The sequence below is a fragment of the Melanotaenia boesemani genome, chromosome 11, assembly GCF_017639745.1.
Source record: "Melanotaenia boesemani isolate fMelBoe1 chromosome 11, fMelBoe1.pri, whole genome shotgun sequence".
NCBI classification, from domain to species: Eukaryota; Metazoa; Chordata; class Actinopteri; order Atheriniformes; family Melanotaeniidae; genus Melanotaenia; species Melanotaenia boesemani.
The window spans coordinates 2,975,413-3,003,125 of record NC_055692.1 but is presented as its reverse complement, the minus strand read 5'-3'; the positions used below and the strand labels follow the sequence as shown (position 1 = coordinate 3,003,125).

Below are 27,713 nucleotides of genomic sequence, written 5' to 3'. Positions count from 1 at the left end.
CTGTCAAACCAGTATTCTGGCCACAACAATTTAGCCATCAGTGATCCTCAGATCCTTAACAGCTCATTTCTCCCAAATCCCCACAATGACCTTTTTACTGAATATTCAATGACACCAGCCTCTGCAGCATTCTTAATTTAGGCCTGTTCAATTGATAGGTTTAATTGATTATGGTATCGATCTGCACATCACTCGTTTGAATGTCCTGGTCAGAGATAAATAAAAAGATTGTTGCTCAGACACTCTGAGCAACATGTCTCCTGTGCGTGTTCTTCAAGTTACTACGTAAAGTTCACTCCATATGTGAGAGATGTCTACATCTGCTTGGTGCAGAAGGACAGGAAGCTGTCTGCTCTCTGATTGGACAGTTTGATTAGTCACCATCCAATCAGATGCATGTAAAAAGACAGGGACAAAATTCAGCAGCAACTTCAGAGTCTCACACGCAGTATTATGCTTTGCATCTGCGGACAGGATGTTTGCAAACAAAACAAACAAAACAAAACAAAACAACAAAAACAACAAAAACAACTTCTATTATTTTCCACAAATACAAATATATTTTACAGCCATGAAAATTCTTTTATGTACATTCACAAACTAGAATTTTTCGGGCAGATTTTTTTGCAGGATGACAAACTTGATTTACAAATACAAGCTGAAATTATTTTCAAACATTCGTTTACAGCTGCAAAACCTTTATGACTTTACATTGAGCCCATAGAGCTTCAGAGATGTGGAAGCTGTCCACGCCATAGGCACTAATGCAGCTCCATCCCATCAGAGATGCAGCTTTTCACCTGTGCACTGATAACAAGCTGGATGCTCCCTCTCCTCTTTAGTCTGCAGGACACGCCGTCCATGCTTTCCACAAACTAGTTCACATCTTCATCCAGGTTTCCACTTTGCCTCAGACCATTTTAAATGAGCTTTGGTCCAGAGAAGACGGAAGAAGCTGGTTCTGGATCCTGTTCACATCTGGCTTCTTCTCTGCATGATGGAGCTTTAACCTGCATTTGTGAATTTCAGGGTGAACTGTGTTTACAGACAGTGGTTTCTGGAAGTCTGGAGTCCATGCAGTGGTTTCCAGTAGAGAATCATGTCTGTTTTTAGTGCAGTGCTGCCTGAGGACCCCAAGATTGCTAGCATCCAGTTTTGACCTTCAGCCTTGTCCTGTGCGTACAGAGATTCTTTCAGATTCTCTGAATATTTTAATGTTATTCATAACAGAATAATTTAAGTTTTGAACATTTTACAGCGAGGAACATTTTTCTTTAGACCCAGTCTGTCTCAGACTGGTGAACCTCTGCCCATCTTTGCCTCAGTCATGTTACTGAACTATTGCCAATTAATCTGATTAGTTGTCAAATGTTCAATTTCTTTTCATTTGTGCCAATTACTTTTCCAGATTTTAAAAACAAAGAAAAAAGAAAGTTAAAAACTCATCCAATTTCTGTAATCTTGAAATGCCCTGAAGGGAAGAATAAAAATTATATGATAATAAATATTACTAATAATAATAATAATAATAATAATAATAATAATAATAATAATAATAATAAGAAAACAGTACTACTACTACTACTACTACTACTAATAATAATAATAATAATAATAATAACAATAATAATAATAATAAGAAGAAAAAAGTACTACTACTACTACTACTAATAATAATAACAATAATAATAATAATTTGATTTTTGTTGAATCCGCATGAGAAACTAACCTGGAAGTTTTACTTTTCCGAGCAGTCCCTGAAGGTAGCATTCCCTAGCGACAGCCAAAGATTAGCAACAGCTAACGGTTCTCCTAGCATGACAGAACTTTGTCTTTTCGGAAGGGCTAAAGAAGATAAAAACAAACAAAATAAAACAAAACGATTGGAAAAACACAAAATTTCAATTATGGAAGAAGAAATAAGTTGCAAAGAATCATATTTGGAGGAGCCGTTCGAAAGGTAAGCAGTCCTTGCTTTCTATCTATCTATCTATCTATCTATCTATCTATCTATCTATCTATCTATCTATCTATCTATCTATCTATCTATCTATCTATCTATCTATTTATTATTTTATAACACTATCCCCGGAGACAGTTTTTTTTTATTTTAAATTTTTTTTTTGCCTTCCCTCGTTAGCGCGCGCAGCCTGTTAACGCCGTTTCGCTCTGTTTCTCTGGTGTTTCTGGTCTGCACGTGACCCTCCCTCTCAGCATCAAGTCAGCATAACACGCGCACACACACCTGACATTATGTCCACGAGGAAGCTGAAACATGGAGCTTTAACGGGTTAATTACAAGACAAAGAGTTTTGCTTGTGTTTAGACTGTAAAGTGAAATTGATCTGATTTATTGATAATTTATTAACTATTTTCCAGTTTCCATTCATTTTCATGACTGAATTATTAACTGCTCAGTAAAACTTATTAAGAAGACGCTAGGCTAATTGTGTGAGAAAAATACATAATAATACGTGACGCTGGCTTCATTTACAGATATTCTGGCTCAAAAAGGATGATTTAATCTTCTTTCTTAAATATAAACTAATTCCTCTGCATCTGCCTCAGCTGATCGCTGTCATTCATCAGCTGTTATTCATAGACACAGCCACCACTTCTTACCTGGTTTATTTAGCATCTTTAACTAATCTATCAGTCAGTACATCATTTCCAAATAACTTCCCATTATGTAATGGCTCAGTTAGATAAACACATGTAAAAGTAATAAAAATACTATTTCTACTTATGGTATAAAAAACTTTATCTGATGTACAATAAAAAGTGTTTGTCATACCTTTTGGTTGCCAGAAATATCACGCTTCACCTTCAAATTTACACCTTTTAGTCTCACTTTGTATATTTAACTAATTTTTAGCCTCTTTCAGCTTCCAGCTTCATTGTGAGGAGATGGAGAATCAGAAAAAGCTGCTCTTCTCTAAGAATGAGGCGAAGGAGACGGACATGGCAGAAGGGAACAAGCTTCTGCGGATGTCTGTGGCTGCAGAAAAGGAAAGCGTGGATGAGTTGTTGGACTGGCTGGAAGCTCAGCAGACGGTTAAACAGGCTGCTGAGGCTGAGCATCTGCAGCTCAGCCAGCAGAAGCAGGATCAGGACGACGACCTCCTGGAGCAGAACGTGATGCAGTGTGAGGACAGGTTACAAACAGCCGGGGGCTTCGGTTTGTTGTTTATGTGTTTGATAAAAGTGAGCAGGTCATCTTGTAAATGCACCGGTATAAACGCAGAAAGGAAATGATTGATCCATCAGATTTCTGATCACACCTTCACATCACAGCAGCAGTCACTTAAATCCTCTTTCTGCCTCATTCTGCTGCTCAGTTTGGACTTCAGCAACGTCCACATGCTGCCATGTGATTGGCTGGTTAGATATTTGTGTTGACAAGCAGTTTAACGGGTGGAGGTGATGGAGGTATCAGATCTAGTGATGCTGTACTGAAGCCTGATGAATGCGTCCAGTCTTTACAGCTGATTACACAAAACTGTTCAACAAGTCATAGTGAATCCTGACATCTGCTGGACATAATGTGTACTGAACCGGGCCAAGGGACAGAGGAACGGCACCAGTTTGGGATTTATATATATATATATATATATATATATATATATATATATATATATATATATATATATATATGCTATCATTTTATTTAATATTTATTAAGCATCTTTAACTAATCTATCAGTTAAGTAAATAAAGTATGTTTTAAACCGGTAATCTGAATTCACATGTGAGCAGATGAAGCTGGGGAATGTTTGCTGCTTGAAACCTGCCTGAAACAAAGGAAAACAAAGATGGTTTTTTATTAACTGTCGATTCATTTATTTATTCATTCATTATTTCAGCTCTACTATGAATCATAATAAAAACACTCCGTCTGTACATCATTTTCTAAATAATTTCCCAGCATGCCTCAGATAAATAAAAGTTTACATTGTTAACGTTTTGTGCTACATAAGCATTTAACTTCATCTTAAACCCTTTTCAAACTTTAAAAGTTTTAATCTTTTGTCTTAAATGTTCAATTTTTTCTTTGAAATTTTATTTTATAGGTTGGGTGGCTGTTCATCTCCAGCTCGGGTCTTCTACCAGAGTCCTGGGAGCTTGAGGGTCCTACACAGTGTCTTAGCTGTTCCTGGGACTGCGCTGTTCTGGGTGGAGATGTGTTTCTTCAGATATATAAATACATACATATACATAGATATACCATGAAAATACTCCCGAACTGACGATGTCCCTCAGCTTTTCGTGCTGTCGGTCAGTCAGACAAACATGGCCTCGTTTGTCAGAAAGCAGATTTGGACCTGAGCAGCAGGTCTAAAGGAGCTTTTCTGTGAGGGGTGCAGCTCTCTGTGTGATTACTGGTATATCTTTTGGGTGAATCAGCTGGTTTTCTTTGTCCTCTGCTCCTTCTTTGTTTAGCCATGGCTCTGAAGGAGCAGGAGGAGCAACAGATGGAGGTGATGCAGCAGCTGTCAACACTGGAACTGAAGGAGATGCTGTTCTCTCAAGAGGAAGACCAGGAAGCTGAAATCCACAAGCGGGAGACAGAAATAAAGTCAACGAGGGAAAAGTAAAGTCTGGAGCGGACTTCAACCCAAAATGCAAATCACCCAACAGTAATTGTTAACCCCGACTTCTTCCAGCAGGACATTCAAAGATATGCAGGAAAAAATGGAGGCTGCTGTGACGAAAACACCAAGAATTCTTCCAGATGACAGGCATCAGCACTGGGATAGGCTGGCATGTATCCAGCAGTTGGAGAATGAAGCTGCCATCCTGCAGGAGGAGGAAGATGCTGCACAAGCTAGAGCCACACACATGCAGCGAAGTTATGATGAGCTGTCGAAAGAGCTCTCCAAAACGATGGAGCGGAAAATCCAGCTGAATGTGGTGAGAGGAAGAAACGTGTTTCCTGCAGGCGTCTTGTCAGGCCGGCGCTGAAAACAGTCGTTCTTTAATTAACAAAGGAGAAGTTAGAGCCAAAATAAATAATACCTTTAAAAAGTTAGAGCAAATTATTTACCGACATGTTTCAAACTCAGGACATTTAACAACATAATGGAAAGTTGATCTTATGTGTCATTAAATTAATTTATTTTCTCACATAAAGAAGATATTAACTAATTATTATTCAACAAAATAATGATCCTGTCATGTGAAAGCTGTGCCAGCTGGGAGTCTATTTCTAGACAAAAAACATTAAAGTTTAGCTGCTGAAGCTCATTTACCATGTTGCCCTTTTGATTAAGAAGAAAAGACCAGTAAGTCCTTCACCATCTCCTCGTTCTCAGGAGATGAAGCAACTTTGGAGGATGTTACAACAACAAATAGAGGACAGCGTGGATTTCAGCGCTCAGCCGAGCTCCCCGACGGAGACGGAGGATCCCGGGTAAAAGTTTCATCTTTGTCCGGAGTTGAAATCTGTGGGAGCCAAACTGGGAGCTGGTTCCACAGAGAGGGGTCCGGTAACTGGAGGTTCTGCTTCCTGGGAGCCGGTTCCACAGAGAGGGGTCCGGTAACTGGAGGTCCTGGTTCCTGGGAACCAGTTCCACAGAGAGGAGTCCGGTAACTGGAGGTTCTGGTTCAGACCTGCTACCTCACCTGCTGGTCGTTATGATGAATGTTTCTTTTTTGCCCACACAATCCACTGAGTGGAGGCATGTGGCTGCTTCTCTGTGTCTGGCTCTTTCTTCCTCATCTTGTTTAGAGGAGTTAGCTGAATTATTGGTTTTCAGAGTGTAAATGATCCTGATTCTTGTGGTGTGTGTTGTGTTTGAACAGCCAGAGTCTGATCCTGGTATCTGAGGGTACCAGCCGAGGTGAAGAGGCCAACTCAGCTCAACTAGAGGCTGAGCTACAGAACGGAGAGAAGAGGAGGAGAGAAGTGGAGGATGAGAAGCAGGAAGCAGCCATCATTCTCAGATACATCCTCCTGGTAAAATCTCCGCCCCGGAGAATCAGTGCAGCTTAGTTTTATCGGCTTTGCCAGATCGTTTTTTCTGGAAGGTCTTGATGCCTGAGAGGACGATTCAGAAGTTTTATTTACTTCAACACCAGACAAACATTCGGTGCTGTTAGAAATTAGGAATATTGTAATTTATTTTTTATTATTTTGGATTTACATTTATTTTTAAATTAATGTTTTTATTAATAACTTACCCCATGGATTAATAAGTTTATTTATTGTTTGATAAGTTTGGTTCTGTAGCAGCTGAAGCTTTAATCCCAGTATAAACCAGTCTGTAGCAGCTTTTAATCCCAGTATAAACCAGTCTGTAGCAGCTTTTAATCCCAGTATAAACCAGCTTTTAATCCCAGTATAAACCAGTGTGTAACAGCTTTTAATCCCAGTATAAACCAGTCTGTAGCAGCTTTTAATCCCAGTATAAACCAGTCTGTAGCAGCTTTTAATCCCAGTATAAACCAGTATGTAGCAGCTTTTAATCCCAGTATAAACCAGTCTGTAGCAGCTTTTAATCCCAGTATAAACCAGTCTGTAGCAGCTTTTAATCCCAGTATAAACCAGCTTTTAATCCCAGTATAAACCAGTGTGTAGCAGCTTTTAATCCCAGTATAAACCAGTCTGTAGCAGCTTTTAATCCCAGTATAAACCAGTCTGTAGCAGCTTTTAATCCCAGTATAAACCAGTCTGTAGCAGCTTTTAATCCCAGTATAAACCAGTCTGTAGCAGCTTTTAATCCCAGTATAAACCAGTTTGTAGCAGCTTTTAATCCCAGTATAAACCAGTGTGTAGCAGCTTTTAATCCCAGTATAAACCAGTGTGTAGCAGCTTTTAATCCCAGTATAAACCAGTGTGTAGCAGCTTTTAATCCCAGTATAAACCAGTGTGTAGCAGCTTTTAATCCCAGTATAAACCAGTGTGTAGCAGCTTTTAATCCCAGTATAAACCAGTCTGTAGCAGCTTTTAATCCCAGTATAAACCAGTGTGTAGCAGCTTTTAATCCCAGTATAAACCAGTCTGTAGCAGCTTTTAATCCCAGTATAAACCAGTTTGTAGCAGCTTTTAATCCCAGTATAAACCAGTGTATAGCAGCTTTTAATCCCAGTATAAACCAGTCTGTAGCAGCTTTTAATCCCAATATAAACCAGTCTGTAGCAGCTTTTAATCCCAGTATAAACCAGTCTGTAGCAGCTTTTAATCCCAGTATAAACCAGTCTGTAGCAGCTTTTAATCCCAGTATAAACCAGTCTGTAGCTGCTTTTAATCCCAGTATAAACCAGTGTGTAGCAGCTTTTAATCCCAGTATAAACCAGTGTGTAGCAGCTTTTAATCCCAGTATAAACCAGCTTTTAATCCCAGTATAAACCAGCTTTTAATCCCAGTATAAACCAGTCTGTAGCAGCTTTTAATCCCAGTATAAACCAGCTTTTAATCCCAATATAAACCAGCTTTTAATCCCAGTATAAACCAGCTTTTAATCCCAGTATAAACCAGTGTGTAGCAGCTTTTAATCCCAGTATAAACCAGTGTATAGCAGCTTTTAATCCCAGTATAAACCAGTCTGTAGCAGCTTTTAATCCCAATATAAACCAGTCTGTAGCAGCTTTTAATCCCAGTATAAACCAGTCTGTAGCAGCTTTTAATCCCAGTATAAACCAGTCTGTAGCAGCTTTTAATCCCAGTATAAACCAGTCTGTAGCTGCTTTTAATCCCAGTATAAACCAGTGTGTAGCAGCTTTTAATCCCAGTATAAACCAATGTGTAGCATCTTTTAATCCCAGTATAAACCAGCTTTTAATCCCAGTATAAACCAGCTTTTAATCCCAGTATAAACCAGTCTGTAGCAGCTTTTAATCCCAGTATAAACCAGCTTTTAATCCCAATATAAACCAGCTTTTAATCCCAGTATAAACCAGCTTTTAATCCCAGTATAAACCAGTGTGTAGCAGCTTTTAATCCCAGTATAAACCAGTGTGTAGCAGCTTTTAATCCCAGTATAAACCAGTGTGTAGCAGCTTTTAATCCCAGTATAAACCAGTCTGTAGCAGCTTTTAATCCCAGTATAAACCAGTGTGTAGCAGCTTTTAATCCCAGTATAAACCAGTGTGTAGCAGGTTTTAATCCCAGTATAAACCAGTCTGTAGCAGCTTTTAATCCCAGTATAAACCAGTCTGTAGCAGCTTTTAATCCCAGTATAAACCAGTGTGTAGCAGCTTTTAATCCCAGTATAAACTAGTCTGTAGCAGCTTTTAATCCCAGTATAAACCAGTCTGTAGCAGCTTTTAATCCCAGTACAAACCAGCCTGTAGCAGCTTTTAATCCCAGTATAAACCAGTCTGTAGCAGCTTTTAATCCCAGTATAAACCAGTCTGTAACAGCTTTTAATCCCAGTATAAACCAGTGTGTAGCAGCTTTTAATCCCAGTATAAACCAGTCTGTAGCAGCTTTTAATCCCAGTATAAACCAGTGTGTAGCAGCTTTTAATCCCAGTATAAACCAGTGTGTAGCAGCTTTTAATCCCAGTATAAACCAGACTGTAGCAGCTTTTAATCCCAGTATAAACCAGTGTGTAGCAGCTTTTAATCCCAGTATAAACCAGCCTGTAGCAGCTTTTAATCCCAGTATAAACCAGTCTGTAGCAGCTTTTAATCCCAGTATAAACCAGTGTGTAGCAGCTTTTAATCCCAGTATAAACCAGTGTGTAGCAGCTTTTAATCCCAGTATAAACCAGTCTGTAACAGCTTTTAATCCCAGTATAAACCAGTCTGTAACAGCTTTTAATCCCAGTATAAACCAGACTGTAGCAGCTTTTAATCCCAGTATAAACCAGTGTGTAGCAGCTTTTAATCCCAGTATAAACCAGTGTGTAGCAGCTTTTAATCCCAGTATAAACCAGCTTTTAATCCCAGTATAAACCAGTCTGTAGCAGCTTTTAATCCCAGTATAAACCAGCTTTTAATCCCAGTATGAACCAGTGTGTAACAGCTTTTAATCCCAGTATAAACCAGTCTGTAGCAGCTTTTAATCCCAGTATAAACCAGTCTGTAGCAGCTTTTAATCCCAGTATAAACCAGTGTGTAGCAGCTTTTAATCCCAGTATAAACCAGTCTGTAGCAGCTTTTAATCCCAGTATAAACCAGTCTGTAGCAGCTTTTAATCCCAGTATAAACCAGTCTGTAGCAGCTTTTAATCCCAGTATAAACCAGTGTGTAGCAGCTTTTAATCCCAGTATAAACCAGTCTGTAGCAGCTTTTAATCCCAGTATAAACCAGTCTGTAGCAGCTTTTAATCCCAGTATAAACCAGTGTGTAGCAGCTTTTAATCCCAGTATAAACCAGTGTGTAGCAGCTTTTAATCCCAGTATAAACCAGTCTGTAGCAGCTTTTAATCCCAGTATAAACCAGTGTGTAACAGCTTTTAATCCCAGTATAAACCAGTCTGTAGCAGCTTTTAATCCCAGTATAAACCAGTCTGTAGCAGCTTTTAATCCCAGTATAAACCAGTGTGTAGCAGCTTTTAATCCCAGTATAAACCAGTGTGTAGCAGCTTTTAATCCCAGTATAAACCAGTGTGTAGCAGCTTTTAATCCCAGTATAAACCAGTGTGTAGCAGCTTTTAATCCCAGTATAAACCAGTGTGTAGCAGCTTTTAATCCCAGTATAAACCAGTGTGTAGCAGCTTTTAATCCCAGTATAAACCAGTGTGTAGCAGCTTTTAATCCCAGTATAAACCAGTGTGTAGCAGCTTTTAATCCCAGTATAAACCAGTGTGTAGCAGCTTTTAATCCTAGTATAAACCAGCTTTTAATCCCAGTATAAACCAGCTTTTAATCCCAGTATAAACCAGTCTGTAGCAGCTTTTAATCCCAGTATAAACCAGCTTTTAATCCCAGTATAAACCAGCTTTTAATCCCAGTATAAACCAGCTTTTAATCCCAGTATAAACCAGCTTTTAATCCCAGTATAAACCAGTGTGTAGCAGCTTTTAATCCCAGTATAAACCAGTGTGTGGCAGCTTTTAATCCCAGTATAAACCAGTGTGTAGCAGCTTTTAATCCCAGTATAAACCAGTCTGTAACAGCTTTTAATCCCAGTATAAACCAGTTTGTAGCAGCTTTTAATCCCAGTATAAACCAGTGTATAGCAGCTTTTAATCCCAGTATAAACCAGTCTGTAGCAGCTTTTAATCCCAATATAAACCAGTCTGTAGCAGCTTTTAATCCCAGTATAAACCAGTCTGTAGCAGCTTTTAATCCCAGTATAAACCAGTCTGTAGCAGCTTTTAATCCCAGTATAAACCAGTCTGTAGCTGCTTTTAATCCCAGTATAAACCAGTGTGTAGCAGCTTTTAATCCCAGTATAAACCAGTGTGTAGCAGCTTTTAATCCCAGTATAAACCAGCTTTTAATCCCAGTATAAACCAGCTTTTAATCCCAGTATAAACCAGTCTGTAGCAGCTTTTAATCCCAGTATAAACCAGCTTTTAATCCCAATATAAACCAGCTTTTAATCCCAGTATAAACCAGCTTTTAATCCCAGTATAAACCAGTGTGTAGCAGCTTTTAATCCCAGTATAAACCAGTGTATAGCAGCTTTTAATCCCAGTATAAACCAGTCTGTAGCAGCTTTTAATCCCAGTATAAACCAGTCTGTAGCAGCTTTTAATCCCAGTATAAACCAGTCTGTAGCAGCTTTTAATCCCAGTATAAACCAGTCTGTAGCTGCTTTTAATCCCAGTATAAACCAGTGTGTAGCAGCTTTTAATCCCAGTATAAACCAGTGTGTAGCAGCTTTTAATCCCAGTATAAACCAGCTTTTAATCCCAGTATAAACCAGCTTTTAATCCCAGTATAAACCAGTCTGTAGCAGCTTTTAATCCCAGTATAAACCAGCTTTTAATCCCAATATAAACCAGCTTTTAATCCCAGTATAAACCAGCTTTTAATCCCAGTATAAACCAGTGTGTAGCAGCTTTTAATCCCAGTATAAACCAGTGTGTAGCAGCTTTTAATCCCAGTATAAACCAGTGTGTAGCAGCTTTTAATCCCAGTATAAACCAGTCTGTAGCAGCTTTTAATCCCAGTATAAACCAGTGTGTAGCAGCTTTTAATCCCAGTATAAACCAGTGTGTAGCAGGTTTTAATCCCAGTATAAACCAGTCTGTAGCAGCTTTTAATCCCAGTATAAACCAGTCTGTAGCAGCTTTTAATCCCAGTATAAACCAGTGTGTAGCAGCTTTTAATCCCAGTATAAACTAGTCTGTAGCAGCTTTTAATCCCAGTATAAACCAGTCTGTAGCAGCTTTTAATCCCAGTACAAACCAGCCTGTAGCAGCTTTTAATCCCAGTATAAACCAGTCTGTAGCAGCTTTTAATCCCAGTATAAACCAGTCTGTAACAGCTTTTAATCCCAGTATAAACCAGTGTGTAGCAGCTTTTAATCCCAGTATAAACCAGTCTGTAGCAGCTTTTAATCCCAGTATAAACCAGTGTGTAGCAGCTTTTAATCCCAGTATAAACCAGTGTGTAGCAGCTTTTAATCCCAGTATAAACCAGACTGTAGCAGCTTTTAATCCCAGTATAAACCAGTGTGTAGCAGCTTTTAATCCCAGTATAAACCAGCCTGTAGCAGCTTTTAATCCCAGTATAAACCAGTCTGTAGCAGCTTTTAATCCCAGTATAAACCAGTGTGTAGCAGCTTTTAATCCCAGTATAAACCAGTGTGTAGCAGCTTTTAATCCCAGTATAAACCAGTCTGTAACAGCTTTTAATCCCAGTATAAACCAGTCTGTAACAGCTTTTAATCCCAGTATAAACCAGACTGTAGCAGCTTTTAATCCCAGTATAAACCAGTGTGTAGCAGCTTTTAATCCCAGTATAAACCAGTGTGTAGCAGCTTTTAATCCCAGTATAAACCAGCTTTTAATCCCAGTATAAACCAGTCTGTAGCAGCTTTTAATCCCAGTATAAACCAGCTTTTAATCCCAGTATGAACCAGTGTGTAACAGCTTTTAATCCCAGTATAAACCAGTCTGTAGCAGCTTTTAATCCCAGTATAAACCAGTCTGTAGCAGCTTTTAATCCCAGTATAAACCAGTGTGTAGCAGCTTTTAATCCCAGTATAAACCAGTCTGTAGCAGCTTTTAATCCCAGTATAAACCAGTCTGTAGCAGCTTTTAATCCCAGTATAAACCAGTCTGTAGCAGCTTTTAATCCCAGTATAAACCAGTGTGTAGCAGCTTTTAATCCCAGTATAAACCAGTCTGTAGCAGCTTTTAATCCCAGTATAAACCAGTCTGTAGCAGCTTTTAATCCCAGTATAAACCAGTGTGTAGCAGCTTTTAATCCCAGTATAAACCAGTGTGTAGCAGCTTTTAATCCCAGTATAAACCAGTCTGTAGCAGCTTTTAATCCCAGTATAAACCAGTGTGTAACAGCTTTTAATCCCAGTATAAACCAGTCTGTAGCAGCTTTTAATCCCAGTATAAACCAGTCTGTAGCAGCTTTTAATCCCAGTATAAACCAGTGTGTAGCAGCTTTTAATCCCAGTATAAACCAGTGTGTAGCAGCTTTTAATCCCAGTATAAACCAGTGTGTAGCAGCTTTTAATCCCAGTATAAACCAGTGTGTAGCAGCTTTTAATCCCAGTATAAACCAGTGTGTAGCAGCTTTTAATCCCAGTATAAACCAGTGTGTAGCAGCTTTTAATCCCAGTATAAACCAGTGTGTAGCAGCTTTTAATCCCAGTATAAACCAGTGTGTAGCAGCTTTTAATCCCAGTATAAACCAGTGTGTAGCAGCTTTTAATCCTAGTATAAACCAGCTTTTAATCCCAGTATAAACCAGCTTTTAATCCCAGTATAAACCAGTCTGTAGCAGCTTTTAATCCCAGTATAAACCAGCTTTTAATCCCAGTATAAACCAGCTTTTAATCCCAGTATAAACCAGCTTTTAATCCCAGTATAAACCAGCTTTTAATCCCAGTATAAACCAGTGTGTAGCAGCTTTTAATCCCAGTATAAACCAGTGTGTGGCAGCTTTTAATCCCAGTATAAACCAGTGTGTAGCAGCTTTTAATCCCAGTATAAACCAGTCTGTAACAGCTTTTAATCCCAGTATAAACCAGTCTGTAGCAGCTTTTAATCCCAGTATAAACCAGTGTGTGGCAGCTTGTAATCCCAGTATAAACCAGTCTGTAACAGCTTGTAATCCCAGTATAAACCAGTGTGTAGCAGCTTTTAATCCCAGTATAAACCAGTCTGTAGCAGCTTTTAATCCCAGTATAAACCAGTCTGTAACAGCTTTTAATCCCAGTATAAACCAGTCTGTAGCAGCTTTTAATCCCAGTATAAACCAGTCTGTAGCAGCTTTTAATCCCAGTATAAACCAGTCTGTAACAGCTTGTAATCCCAGTATAAACCAGTGTGTAGCAGCTTTTAATCCCAGTATAAACCAGTCTGTAGCAGCTTTTAATCCCAGTATAAACCAGTGTGTAGCAGCTTTTAATCCCAGTATAAACCAGTCTGTAGCAGCTTTTAATCCCAGTATAAACCAGTCTGTAGCAGCTTTTAATCCCAGTATAAACCGGTGTGTAGCAGCTTTTAATCCCAGTATAAACCAGTGTGTAGCAGCTTTTAATCCCAGTATAAACCAGTCTGTAACAGCTTTTAATCCCAGTATAAACCAGTGTGTAGCAGCTTTTAATCCCAGTATGAACCAGTCTGTAGCAGCTTTTAATCCCAGTATAATCCAGCGTGTAGCAGCTTTTAATCCCAGTATAAACCAGTCTGTAGCAGCTTTTAATCCCAGTATAAACCAGTGTGTAGCAGCTGTCAGACTGGGAGGTAAAATGGTGTAAAATGAATGTATGAATAGATGTAGCAGCATAAAGGTCGACCAGAAGAAGAAAGCAGAATTTATTACTAACAGAACTTTGTAGAAATAACACACAGACCAACAGTGACCAAACCTTTTCTCATCTCATCGTTCTCTCAAGTTTTGGCTTTCAGGAGAAAAAATATTGTTATTGAAACAAACACACAACAGAAACTATTTCCATGTTTCCACTTTTTCCTCATTTCCAGTTATTCCTGCTACTATTTACCTGCTATCCTCACTAAACCAACTCCAGCTCAGCTGCTTTGTGGCGCCACCGTGCATCAGAAACGTCTTCTTGGCTTTATTCCAGCCATAGAGGAGCATTATTTTTCTTCTTTTCACACACACATAGAACTTTCTGCTCACTGGTTGATCTTTGGCTGCTCCTGATTGGACGTTACCGTCAATCTAAGCTCTCTGATTGGTGGAAAGTCTGACAGGAAGTGGCTTCATCATCATGTCCAGGTCTAAATAGAGGTCTCTTAGCAACATAGTAGTGATGGTGATGTTTTTATGGTGAAATGTGATAAATAATGCTGTTATCATGGATCATTGTGAATAAAAACTACAGTTAGTGGCTGGATTGTAAACCTCCTGGACGGGATAGAAAGGCTGTTAACCTGGTATCATTAGCAAACACTGACGGGGACTGATGTGTTGTGGTAGATGTCATAGCTAGTCTAAATATCAGCTTTTTATCTGCAGAGCAAGTCTGACTCCCAGTGGATGACTGAGAGGCTGCTGGAGATCCTGGATAGCTGCTCTCCGGCCGTTAGCAGCCAGGACGAGGAGCTGCACACTGGAAACAGGTACTGGAACCCTTCTCCACCAGTAAGAGCTGCTGGTTAAATCACAGTATGGAGCATACAATGGTAAAGGTGCGTGCAGGGCCCTGTATTGATTCTGACAGCATGTCTTGATTTAGTTTTAGTCATAATTTAGTCGTCAGAATTACCTCACTGGACTTTCTGAAGTTGGTGTGTTAGGCGTGGATGAAAAGGACAGTGGGCTGGACCAGAGTTCAGAAACCAGGACTCTCATTTATCAACCGTCATTAGAAACTGCCCTAAACTTTTGAAACTGAAAATAATCATGCTCTTAAGTAAGTTGTGGGTTAGTAAGTAATCATCAGATAAATTCCACCTTTTCAGCCGAGACCATGTGATGTATGAGACGGGTCATCCTGCAGCATCCTCTAAATGTTCGGCTGGAAAACGGTCAGAATCTTCGTAAGTAAGGAGGATGAAGTGGTTTTTGTTTGATTTGGTTCATTACTGTAACAAAGCGTCTTTTATTCTTTTCTGTTTTTTAACCTGTGCAGCATCATGGCAGCAGAATGATGGTCTGGCTGCTGCATCGTGCCGAACAAATTTACTCAGCCAGGAGGAGCCCTTCGGGTGTGGGCTCCCCTTCAATCTTAAATCTTATTCTTTATTATTATTTTATTAAAATTTCTTAAAAAATATATGTTTCTTGTCAGTTTTACTCGTAACCGCTGGACTGGACCAGTGACAGTAGAAGGAAGAGGGTGTCCCTACTTCCTCTTATAGGAAGTAAGAGAGCTGTAGAAGCAGGGGCGTTTCCTGGACCTGGAACATTGGGGGCCGAGCCCACACCCTCATAGAGGAATCTCGGTGAACCGACGCAGTAAAAACGGCTTTTTATTTAAGCTTCCTTGAGCATTGTGCCACCTTGTTTAAAGCCAAATACTCCAATATGTGCTTATGTATTTATTTACAAGCTTAAACGTGACGATGTAAACTATTCTATTCTATTCTATTCTATTCTATTCAACAGTCTTTTAACGGACACTTTTATCCAAAGTGACTTACATTTGAGAGTAAAAACAACACAAGCATGAATTCAAACAAGATGGGACGTTATAAGATCTCAAGATCTCTAAAATCAATATTAAACTTTACTTTTCCAGACATCTGCTGTTTATCTCCACAACCTGCTCTTTAACAACAAAAGGATGAACGTGAACTGTTTTCAGTCACTTCTAATTTCCAGAATAAAGATCATGCTGTAGTATTTACTGTCTATCATCTCATCTGTCTTTTCCTTCTTTCCCTACAGGCTTCATCACTTGTTTTCCTACCGTCATTTCCTTCTTTCCTTCTTTCACTTGCTGTTTTCCATCTTTACCATTACTACTTTTTCAGTAGTATAGCCGAGTTTAAACTAGTGGTAAACTCTTATTTTCCTTCCCAGTCTCGAACCCGCCTGTCCTGGAGCAACACACACATACAAGAACCACCAACCTCATTAATACATAAACACCCACACAAAGGTGAGATCATGAAAGACTGGTATTTTATTCCAAATATAAATGTATTGTGAGCAACATAAAATGTAAAACACTCTTTAAAACTCTTTAACTATGACCAGCCAGTAACCTGGAGGTAAACAAAAACATAGTAAATAAATTTATAATAAAGCTGTTCTTTATTCATCTATATTCAAACTAAAGCAGCATCTAGAAACCAAACCTCCAGCACTGATGGGAAAGCTGTTTTCATCTACTGCAACACACACACACACACACTTACAGCAGCAGGTAAACCAGTGAACCACGCAGACTTCACCACTGGATTTAATGTAAATGTGTAGAACAGAAAAGGGCAGGGCTAACGGTTTAGTACAGCTAGCTTAACCTTCGAAGTATCACGAATGATCTGCCTAACGTTCATTTCATTTTAAGACATACAGCATTTAAATTATTTGTGGTTTACCTGTTTCGTGTGTTTGCTAGAGTCTTGCTGCCCATTGACAACTGAAGAGTTTTCTCTCTTCTTTCAATCAAAAAATCTTCTGTGTTCGGGACTAGAGCCGGGAACGCCCAGGCCAGGCGACGCCTCTGCCTAGAAGACTAACTAAACTGCTACCAGGAGGAGGTAGCAGATCTTGTCTTGAGAAAGCTTAAACTGATTCTGATTTTTTTTATTTTCTGCAGTAATATTTTGTACCAACCCCCACCCTTCATTATTTCTGGTTTTGTCTTGCTTTTTTTTGTCTTCCTGTACTTATCTATTTTGTCTTGTGAGTGTTTTGTATTATTGTGTTTTTGATACAATCATAAACGTTAATTAAAAAAAAAGATGGACAGAGAAGGGAAACGATAGAAAAGGGTAGAAAACAACCACAAACAACTGCAATCAAACCTAAACAGAAACATCAGACGACCAGCTGCTGCACCTGTAAGAAAACAACACAGCAGACAATCATCAGGAGCTCCGGCAGGAAGAAAAACTGTAAAAACCACCAACAATGAACACAACAGCAACAAGTTTATGTGTGTGTGTGAAGGTGTGTGTGTTTGCCCAGAGACAAGGCCAAGCTGCAGCGTGTCATCCACTCGACTGCATCCTCCTGTCTCTCCAGGAACTGGATATCTCTAGGACCCGGAGACATACATCCAGTATGGCAACCCATTCCTCTCATCCTGGACTTTTCCATCAGGACCTAAAACTTAGTGTGGAAATGTTCTCACATACTAAATATGCACAAATCTGTATGCAAGCATGTTGATAAATGAGGGCCCAGAACGTCTGAATCTGTTTCTGCTAACGTTGTGGGCTTACTGTAAAATAAGTCGTTTGTAATGTTTTGTTTTTTTTAAGTCTTCAGACCCGCAGATACAGTATCTTGCTATGTTCTCCTTCTTCTCTAAAGACATCTTGAAGTAAGGAAGGCAGACAGGAGACGTCTAGAGCTGCAGCCTGATGATTTACAGACAGGAGTCTCCAGCTCTGTAGACCACTGAAGAAACTGGTTTTTCTCTATCAGGTTTCGCTCCAGTCCTGCTTCTTTCTGCTCTAGACAGATTCACACATCGAATCAAATCAAACTTTATTCATAAAGCCCTTTTCACGCCAAAGGCACAAAGTGCTTTACATGATTAAGAAATGTAAGTGTAATTCAGTTCATGCATGTTAAAAACAAAACAGACACACTTATTAGGATCTTTCACACAGTTGCACACACACACAAACAACCCCCCAGTTCAGATCACACCTTCACATCACAGCAGCCTGATGACACCAGCAACCAGGCAGCCATTTGAATCCTCTTTGTGGGTGGCAGCCAGAGGTGGGGGCCCTGGCAGTCCGATCCTTGGCTGTTGTAACTACAAGTTTATTTACAATCTCAGAAAACAGTCATTCTGACATCCTCAGATTTCTTGTTTTTTCTCACAAACAACGCTGCATCAAAAGATATTTCATTTACACATTAAAGTGTAACTACACCCCCTAATTTCTGCGTAACTCCACCCGCTGCTGAATTTGAAAAATGCCAGAAACTGCGAGGGTTGGGAGGTGTGGGGTGATCAGGGGGCGGAGAGTGGGCGGGGCGGGATACACCGGCAGAGATGATTGACAGACAGAGCCCCAGCTTTAGACCCCCACGGTCCCGGGGCACAGGTCCCAGTGGGCAAAGATCAGCAGCCGCCAGCCCCGCCAGGGACCGGCCAGGGCAGCCCAAGCGAAGGGCCCAGGGCCCCAGGAGCCCAGAGGCAGCCTCCCCACCCCCCAAAGGCAGAGGGCCCGCAACATGCCTAGGAGGACCAGGCCCCCTCAGACAGCCATCCGGCGTAGGCCAGCACACCCCCCGATGTTCCAGCCGCACACCCCGGGAACCAGGGTGCTATCGGCCCCCTCCCCCCACTCCCCACCTATTCCAATCTGCACCCCATATAACCCCTCACTCACACCCTCCCCCGCACCGCACCCACAATCACTCACCACCACACAGTCACGCCACACACAACCCACCCACCATGACCCGTGGGGGACACCCCAGGCAGACCAGAGGACAGCGAGCCCCAAGCACCCCCCCTTGACCCAACACCCACAGAGCCAGCAGCCCCCGTCTGCCCCCACCCCCCGCCTGCCCCCAGCCACACACAGGGGGAACAGGGGTGTGAGAGGTCCCCAATACCCTCTCCCTCCCCGCTCCTGACTGTTTATGTAGTGTGTGTTGTGTGCAATTAAAATTGAGGGGCAGTGACCGCAATGAGCCGGGAGCCACCTAAGTGGCCCCGCCCGACATGCACCCCATGCCATGCCCCCCAGGGGTTGTTTGTGTGTTGTGTTTTTTGTGTTTTGGTGTCTTGGTGCAATTAAAACTGAGAGGCGAGTCGCCACGGGGTGCATCCAAGGGTGGATCGAACCATGTGAATACTCCTTATTTCCTCTGAAACTATGTTGACTAAGGCTAAGCCAAAAAGCAGAATATGGCCCTTTTTGACTTTGAAAAGGATATCTTATTTAGTAAGCTCAAAGCAGCCATCCCTCCCACAAGCAGACAATACAAGCCCTTCACGTTCCTGTTGATTTTCTATAAAATACAGAAAATAAGCTTCAGTCCTTCCTGTAGAATCTCCTTTAATACAGGATTCACCAGATGATCCTTAATGAAAGAAAAACATGAATAAACCCCACAATTCAAACCAGTTATCAATGATTTTTATCCAGTTGTTAGTTTTATCTAGTTGTTGTTTCTGTGAAATATTGAAGCATCTAAAGCACTTTTTGTACAATCCCCATCACCTCCGCTGTGATGACATCCACCTTTCCTTAACTCTGATTTTTCCAACCAGGTGAAAGAAAAGAGCTTTAATCTTTTTCTGTCCTTCTGTTTCAGTTAAAAACTCTAGAAAATAAAAACATCTGAATAGTTGTTTCCTGTAGCTCCACTGTGAACCTTAAATACAGAACACCCACAGATATAATTAAACATATACATAAACCCCCCAGACACTGTTCAGCTTCTTGTTAGCGCTAATGTCTAACCAGCCAATCACAGGGCAGCATATAGACGTGGTGAAGACGCCTTGCTGAAGTTCAAACTGAGCATCAAAATAAGGAGAAAAGAGAATTTAAGATACTCTAAACATGGTTTTTGGTTTGAGTATTTACAGGGATTTTCACACACAACCATCTCCAGGGTTTCCAGAGATGGTCTGAAGAAGAGAAAATATCCAGAGCAGCAGTTGTCTGGACCAGAATGTCTGGTTGATGTCAGAGGTCAGAGGAGAATGGACAGACTGGTTGGAGATGATAGAAAGACAACAGGAAGTCCAATCAGCACTGGTTCCTACCAAGATCTGTAGAACAGCATCTCTGAACACACAACATGTCCAGCCTGGAAGCAGATGGGCTACAGCAGCAGAAGACACACCAGGTGCCTCCTGTCAGCTAAGAACAGGAAACTGAGGCTACAATTCACACACACTCACCAACACTGGACAATAGAAGATGGAGAAACGTTGCTGGTCTGATGAGTCTCCATTTCAGCTCCACATTCAGATGCTCGGCTCAGAATCTGCTGGAAACATCATGAAAACATGGACCCATCCTGCCTTGGATCAGCGCTTCAGGCTGCTGGTGTGATGGTGGGGGGAGATTTTCTTGGTCCACTTTGGGCCCCTTAGTACCAACGTGGCCTGGTTTAACCAGCACAGCCTACCTGAGTATTGTTGCTGACCATGTCCATCCCTTTATGACCACAGTGGAGCATCTTCTGATGCTACTTCCAGCAGGATAATGCACCATGTCACAAAGCTCAGATCATCTCCACCTGCTTTCTAGAACATGACGATGAGTTCACTGGACTCCAACGGCCTCCACAGCCACCAGATCTCAGTCCAGTAGAGCAGCTTTGGGATGTGGTGGAACGGGAGATTCTCATCATGGATGCAGCCGACAAACCTGCAGCAGCTGTGTGATGCTTTCATGTCAATATGGAGAAAACCTCTGAGGAAGGTTTCCACCACATGCTTCCACCTATCACACCAGGATTAAAAAGGTCACCTGGTTGTAGAAGGTGGAGCTGACATAGCGTATGGTGAAATAAACAACATTTTCAGAGCATTCTGGGACCAAAACGTGTTAACTTGTCACATTTGGTAATCCCACCCCCCCCCCCAAAAAAAAACTAGAATAGAAAATATCAATAATTAAAAGGCAGACTTCACTCCTGATAGGATTTTCTGGAAATTTCCCTCCTGGATCTCAGCTGATCCAGCTGGATTAATCAATAACAGGCTTCTACAATGCTTCTTGTTTAATAAAATGATCCATTCACGGCAGCTAGACGTGGAATTGTCCCAAGATACAGAGCTAGGGAAACTAAAACAATGAACTTCACAGCATTTGCTGTAGCTTTCAGACACCAAGTTGATCCTGAGAAGGAAAAGCTGAAGGTTTTCGTGTGAACAGATCAGGATAACATGTCACTCTGCTGCCTTCTCACGACCACCTGATTACATCTGTAAACTCATTACAGAGCGACGAGGGAATCACAGACAAGAGGCGCAGCAAGCTGATAAAAACACGATTACAACAGCAGTGTTTACCAAACGTTGGACTGAGGCGAGGTCAGAGGCCAGGCTGGTCAACCAAGACGGCTTGTTTGCTTTGAGCTGTCGCCACCGTTTAAAACTCAGAGACTGATAGTGAGGAGAGGCGGAGTTGTGGGAGGACGGAGGATAACAGTCCTGGCAGGAGAGGAGTGAAGGCACAAGAGGAGAGCAGCTGCAGCCTTCACTCTGACAACATGGAGCTCTATCTGGACCTGTACTCTCCGCCTTGCCGGGCCGTCTATCTGCTGGCCAAAGCGCTCGGGATCCCCTTTGAGTTCAAGGTTGTCTCGCTGACAGCAGGTAAGTCCACGCTGTGTGCAGTCATGCATCTGGCTTGTGTTTAGTCTGGTTGGCTCACATTCTGCCCTAAATACAGAAAAGCCAGCAGATGTTAATTAAACATTTTTCATGCACTCTTTTGCAGGAATTTCTTCCCTTTCAGTTTAGCTTTGTGAAGTCTGGAAACACCTTTTTTTTTGTCCTGCAGATGTTGATCCTGTTCTGTTTGCACAAACTCCCTCTGGACTCCTGCATTTTTGCGTTTCACCCAGAAAACAGCAGGCTGAGGAGTAGAATTACTTTAACTCCTACTTAGCCAGCTTCTTTATTTTATCTCACTGTAGTGGAACAGCCAGTTGAACTCAGTTATGTTTTTTACCAGTCAAACAAGCTAGTTTTTTTTTTTACTTGAACACGTTCTTGAATGACTTGTTATCTCTGTTTCAGGTGATCAGTACAGCGAGGAGTTTGGAAAACTCAGTATTGTGAAGAAGGTCCCTGTCATGAAGGATGGAAGCTTTGTTCTTACAGAAAGGTAGAAGAACAGTTTAGATTTAAGTTTCCTATCAGTTTGTCCAACATTTTCTGAAGCCTTTCTAACTTGTGGAACGCCTTCAGGGTCCACCCAGAAACTTCTCTGCAGTCTTACTAAAATTTCCAAATTTTTTAACCCCTCTTGATGAGGCCTAATATAAATTAAGTATTTTTTCACAACTACCAGGACTGTATTTATAGTCCTGGTCTCTTCAGAAAGCGTGTGTCAAGTGTCAGGATCAAAGACTGTATATAAAAGATGGACGGAGCCTCCGGGACGTCACCCGTAGGTTTCTGAAGAGCTGAATTGAAGCTCATTGGGTGGTTCCCACCGTCGCCATCTTGGCAGCGTCACGCATGTCGTCATTCCCAGAAAATCCAAAAATGGGAAAAGAGGTGGAGCTGAGAGGGGGACTGTGAAGGTGGGGGTGGATGATTGACACCCATTAAACTCTGGGCTGCCTGTAGCTAAGAGCTAACTGAGCTAACTTGGAGCTAACTGTAGCTAGCCAGCTAACGAAGGTAGGTGGGCTAAAGCTAAGGCGCGCTGTTAGCTGGCTAAAAACCGGCGTTGTGCTTCACTCTACCTTCTTTCCATAGATATTGGATACCTGTCAATCAAAAGGACACGCCTCTGATTATGCAGAATTTCAAGATTAAATAACATCCAAAAGGATGAGTTAGGACCCCCCAACAGCTGTCATGAAGGTAAACTGGAACCATTAATCCTAAAATGGATTTTTGTACCAGGCTTCGAACATGTTTATTTCTGCTGTGAAGTTGGTCTTTAACAGGGGAATCTGTGGGGATTTGCTCTGTTTTGGAGCCAGCCCCTAATGTGAGAACTTATTGCACTTCCGCATAGGCTTCACAAGAAACACTATTTTAGAAAAATCATCACATATGGGGCAACAAAACAAACATGTTGGCCAAAAAAGTAGCGAAAAATGACCTAAAGAAACAAAAAGTCCCCAATTACCTACAAGGGTTAAAGTTCTAGGAGCTTTTGATCAAAATGAACTGAAAACAAAGTCCAGTGGTCTTTGTATTAAACTTCTTACTGACTACATTTTTTTCAAGCGAAACTGCGGTTTTTCATCTAAAATTGCAGTACAGTGTCTTATTTTTTTTCTGTTAGATGACCTGTGCATGTTCTGTTTCTTGTCTCATCTGTTCTTCACCCCTCTGTGTTGCAGCACTGCGATCATGAAGTACATGGTGCAGAAACATTCGGCGGCAGACCACTGGTTTCCAGCTGACCTGCAGCAGCGAGCTCGTGTTAATGAGTACCTGTCTTGGCAGCACCTGAACCTCCGAGCCCACTGTTCAAAGGTCTTCCTGTTCAGGGTTCGTGTCCCAGTTCAGTGCTGTAGTCTGGCCTCACCTCACCTGACTCCACTTCTCACACACATTTATCCATTCAGCTAACATACTCTGAAGACGGCACCATTAAGCAGTATCACCACTAATTTCCTGATTCGATTTGATATCGCTTCATTTACGGATAATATAACACAAAATATTTTAATTATTAAAGACATTGTCAGGAAAATCCTTTTTATAAAACACTGAGTCCGTTTACATGAGCATCAAAATCAGATGTCTGGGAGTAATCGGATTACTGTAATAATCTGATCTGACACGTCTACATGAACTTCTGCAATACGATATTTAAAAGATGGTTGTCTACATTTACCATTCCATTATCGGCTTTATATTGTCATACATATGTGGTGGCATCACTTCCTGTTACTCTCAAAACATTCTGTGTTTGTTTAACATGGTGGAACCCACGGTCTTAGCGTTAGCTGCTGATGTGGGGGTCCACGGTCTTAGCGTTAGCTGCTGATGTGGGGGTCCACGGTCTTAGCGTTAGCTGCTGATGTGGGGGTCCACGGTCTTAGCGTTAGCTGCTGATGTGGGGGTCCACGGTCTTAGCGTTAGCTGCTGATGTGGGGGTCCACGGTCTTAGCGTTAGCTGCTGATGTGGGGGTCCACGGTCTTAGCGTTAGCTGCTGATGTGGGGGTCCACGGTCTTAGCGTTAGCTGCTGATGTGGGAGTCCACGGTCTTAGCGTTAGCTGCTGATGTGGGGGTCCACGGTCTTAGCGTTAGCTGCTGATGTGGGGGTCCATGGTCTTAGCGTTAGCTGCTAATGTGGGAGGTAATAAGATGCTAAATAGTTTACAGGTAAATGAAAACATCTGAATGTGGCATCATCTCAGAGAGAGAAGCTGACTTTGGACAGAAGTGACAGGAAACCCATCAGTTGTGTACAAATGCTAAGATCTCGCAGAGTTTCGGTAAGTTACCTAAAGTAGGGTCACTGTTGTCACCAGAAAAGGAAACATATAAAATCGATCTCTGAGTTTTAATAATCAAAATTGGATCAGTTAAATTTGAATAGATTCCAGTCAGTTAATCATATATTTTTAAACTCAGCTCTACCCTGAGTCACATGTTAACTCCTCCAGCTGCTATTACTGGTCCTGTCTTCAGTAGTTTCCATCATACTTCATTCAGTTATCTGGCAGTATGTATGTGTAGTCCCCATTTTGGACTCTGAAGTACAAACATAAAACAAGCAGTATAAATTAAAGGAGAAGAAGAAGGAACACACAAACAGCCTGAAAACGCTAAATCAGCATGATGAGAACCAGAAAAATCAAGAAGAAATGTGCAGTGGTTGCACCATGTACAGATTATCAGAGAGCAGTGTTGTCTCAGTGCACTGCTATTCCCTCAATCTAATCACTGATGGTGCAAGAGCTAAAGGTCAGGGATCCAGTCTCTTTGCTCGGGCAGATTTCCAACTGTCTGAAACGAGCCAGGACCATACAACAACCTCAGTAAGAGCTGGCTACACTCTCTACATGCCAAAAAAAAGAAGCTTCAGCGATGCTGTTTTTATCTCCGTTAGCAAAAGAAAGGCCCGATGCAAAGATAAGAGATAACACCCCTCAATTCTTCACAAAGTATCAGGAGACTCCACGCAGTGGTCTAACCTCAAGGTTCAACCAGATCAGGTTATCACTGATTAATAACAGGAAGATTTAAACCTGTTGTTGGAATCCCAGAATGCACTATGATTCATCATCGTCAGAAAAAGTTTCTGACCACAAGTGGGTCGGACCAGCAAAATAATAACTTATAAATCATAAATATACAAGAAAATGATCAATATTACATTTACTCAATTATTCTGGTAGAAAACTTTATAAACAGCCTGAAATTTCTTGTAAGTGTGGTTTCAACAATATTTTGACTACATTTACATATTTTATTAATATATAAATAAACATAAATGTCTGTTTTTTTTAATAAAGCACTTTAAAAACAACAAAACTGACCAAAGTGCTGCAAAGTTAAAAATAAAAAATTAAAAGAATTAAGACAGGCCAATGATAAAATATAGCAAAAAACCCCACAATATAAAGTAATAATGAAAGGAGTCCAAGAAACAAATCAAATCACAGTGAGCGTCTCGCTCTGGGATGAAGGCCAGGCGGTAAAAGTGTGTTTTTAACGCAGTCTGGAACATATAAAAGCCTCCTGCTCTGATTAGCTGCATAAAACAAATCAAATTCTGTCATATTGGAATAAAACTGGTAAAAGGAACTTCTGCTGTTGGGATTAACAGCTTGTCTAAAATCTCCATGTGACTCTGGACAGGTTCTGTATCCGTTTGTCATGGGCGCCGAGGCCCCGAAGGAGAGGTTGGACCTTTCTATCGAAGATATGAAGCAGTCGCTCGACCTCCTGGAGCAGAAGTTCCTCCAGAGCAAGCTGTTCATCGCCGGCAACAAGATCTCTCTGGCTGACGTGGTGGCCGTCGTGGAGGTCATGCAGGTAAGAGGAACATTCTCACCACTACTGGAAGCTAAATCAGCTGTTCGGTGGACAGGAAGTCATTGTAGAGACCTCAGAAGTGGTGTATGAGCTGCTTCTCTGGTCTTAGTGAGGACTGGAGCATCGATCAAGTCTACTACTGGACCAACATAGAGTCTTTAGTCCTTTAATCCTTGAAATAATCCTTCACACCGAGCCTGCATTCCTGACTTACTCTGGTTTTTAACTGACGTCAAGCAAAGGGTTACGAGACGGCAGCCACCATTCCCAGACAGCAGACATGTTTGGGCCAAATCTGGGCTACTTTTGACACTGATGGCTCAGTTACGGCACTGGCAGGTATTATGTGGGCCAGAAGTGGTCCTAATATGGGAGGACAGCCACATGTGGTGGCCATGTGACTGAGATTCAGCAGCTACACTCCGAGTCAACGCCGTAAGTCAAGGCCACATTTGGGCCAAAGGTTTTTGCTATCTGGGTGTAACGTCCATTTCTTTCATTAAGACACTTACTGACCGCTTGTTAAGGATTATTGTCCACTGAGCGTGTTGCTGAGATGCAGTCTGGCGAACTTCCAGCAAAGTGTTGGTCAAACAAACCGAAGGCTGATGTTGCATAAAATACAAGATATTTTCTGCTTTTTTAGCTACTTTAGGATAAAATCATTTCTCAAAAGAAACGTTCCACTACAGAAGAAGAGCTGGAGAGGATTTAAAGGCAGCGGGACAGAGCTGTGTGTCCCAGATTCCTCATCGGATGACGAGGACTTCTCTGAAAACCACCCAGCTATCTCTTTACTAAAACCTCTGGAACTTTTGCTCTGTTTCACTTCAGCTCCATGAATATTTGCGTGTTGGTTCAGGCTTTTCTGTAGTTTTTTTTTGTCTCCTGCAGTTTTTATTTATATTTAAGGTTGGGTTGTGTTTTCCAGCCTCTCTCAGCCGGTGTGGACGGGCTTGAAGGCCGGCCGAAGCTGACGGCCTGGAGAGAGCGAGTGAAGAAGGAGCTCGGTGAAAAGGTGTTCGACGAGGCTCATGAGAAAGCCCTGGATCGCAGCGGCATGACACAGAAGATGCAGGACGACCCCGAGATACTGAAGTTCAAACAAAATTTACAGAAACTTTTCCGCTAAGGAGGTTTTTGCATGCAAGCAGAAAGTACAGCTTCCTGTTTCGGCCATTTTGGTAGATTTCCTGCACAGGTTTGTTACGATGTCCCGAGAAATCAGAGCCAACTCCCAGATATTAAACTGCTTTTAAAGTCTGTAACTGAGTGGACATTCTGTTTACAAGAGACATAAACATGAAAAATAATTGTACAAAAAAGTTCTCATTAGTACTTTTTTAAAATAGTTTTTAAAAAATATTCATTGTAAAGAATAAACTCAAAATTAAACAAATGACATTTTTAAGAGTTTTTAAATTGTTTTTCAAGCAGTTGTCAGTTGACGAACGTGCAGAGGTTGAAATTATATATATATATATATATATATATATATATATATATATATATATATATATATATATATATATATATATATATATGCACACCTGAAGGGCAAAGCTTGTAGCATAAAAACTATGGGGTCAAATGAATAATTCTTACTATTTTATCATTTACAAATGTAGTATTAAACATCAAACTCAACATATTTTCTACAATCTATATATTGAGGTGTGATAAGTTAAATCAGACTTTTCCTCCTAAATGTTGAAATGGGGGAACTGTAACATCTGCAACTCTGTTGGGTGTGTTCCACTTCAAGTTAACAAACATCTGTAGAATAACTCACCGTTCACCTGATCAGCTTCCTGTCAACACAAATAT

The 27,713-nt window shown here is 41.0% G+C and overlaps 2 protein-coding genes across 4 annotated transcripts; both read left to right on the top strand.

Moving 5' to 3' along the window:
* The first annotated feature begins 1,855 nt into the window (after positions 1-1,855).
* On the top strand, positions 1,856-15,262 carry LOC121648672 (zinc finger protein 853-like). 3 transcript variants are annotated; one of them, XM_041998934.1, is made up of 9 exons: positions 1,856-1,960; positions 2,886-3,145; positions 4,441-4,591; positions 4,668-4,911; positions 5,313-5,410; positions 5,803-5,956; positions 14,565-14,668; positions 15,011-15,076; positions 15,181-15,262. In XM_041998934.1, exons 1-9 carry the CDS (start codon positions 1,908-1,910, stop codon positions 15,197-15,199), a joined length of 1,149 nt encoding a protein of 382 aa, XP_041854868.1. In that variant the 5' UTR covers positions 1,856-1,907; the 3' UTR covers positions 15,200-15,262. The 3 variants fall into 3 exon arrangements, with proteins under 3 accessions (XP_041854868.1, XP_041854866.1, XP_041854869.1); XM_041998932.1 differs by having other exon boundaries at positions 4,665-4,911; XM_041998935.1 differs by lacking the exon at positions 15,011-15,076 and having other exon boundaries at positions 4,665-4,911; positions 15,181-15,213.
* A 6,090-nt stretch (positions 15,263-21,352) lies between these two features.
* On the top strand, positions 21,353-27,149 carry gstt1a (glutathione S-transferase theta 1a). The gene is made up of 5 exons (XM_041998947.1): positions 21,353-21,525; positions 21,952-22,039; positions 23,235-23,385; positions 25,710-25,886; positions 26,818-27,149. The coding sequence occupies exons 1-5, from the start codon at positions 21,420-21,422 to the stop codon at positions 27,016-27,018; spliced, it is 723 nt and encodes a 240-aa protein (XP_041854881.1). The 5' UTR covers positions 21,353-21,419; the 3' UTR covers positions 27,019-27,149.
* Positions 27,150-27,713: the final 564 nt, after the last annotated feature.

Excerpts from the sequence above, each read along its gene's own strand:
- LOC121648672 (XM_041998932.1), top strand. The coding sequence starts at position 1,908 with ATGGAAGAAGAAATAAGTTGCAAAGAATCATATTTGGAGGAGCCGTTC. Across the intron at positions 1,961-2,885 it reads TTGGAGGAGCCGTTCGAAAG|CTTCCAGCTTCATTGTGAGG; the intron begins GTAAGCAGTCCT and ends AGCCTCTTTCAG. Across the intron at positions 5,957-14,564 it reads TTCTCAGATACATCCTCCTG|AGCAAGTCTGACTCCCAGTG; the intron begins GTAAAATCTCCG and ends TTTTATCTGCAG.
- gstt1a (XM_041998947.1), top strand. The coding sequence starts at position 21,420 with ATGGAGCTCTATCTGGACCTGTACTCTCCGCCTTGCCGGGCCGTCTAT. Across the intron at positions 22,040-23,234 it reads AGCTTTGTTCTTACAGAAAG|CACTGCGATCATGAAGTACA; the intron begins GTAGAAGAACAG and ends TCTGTGTTGCAG. Across the intron at positions 25,887-26,817 it reads CCGTCGTGGAGGTCATGCAG|CCTCTCTCAGCCGGTGTGGA; the intron begins GTAAGAGGAACA and ends TGTGTTTTCCAG.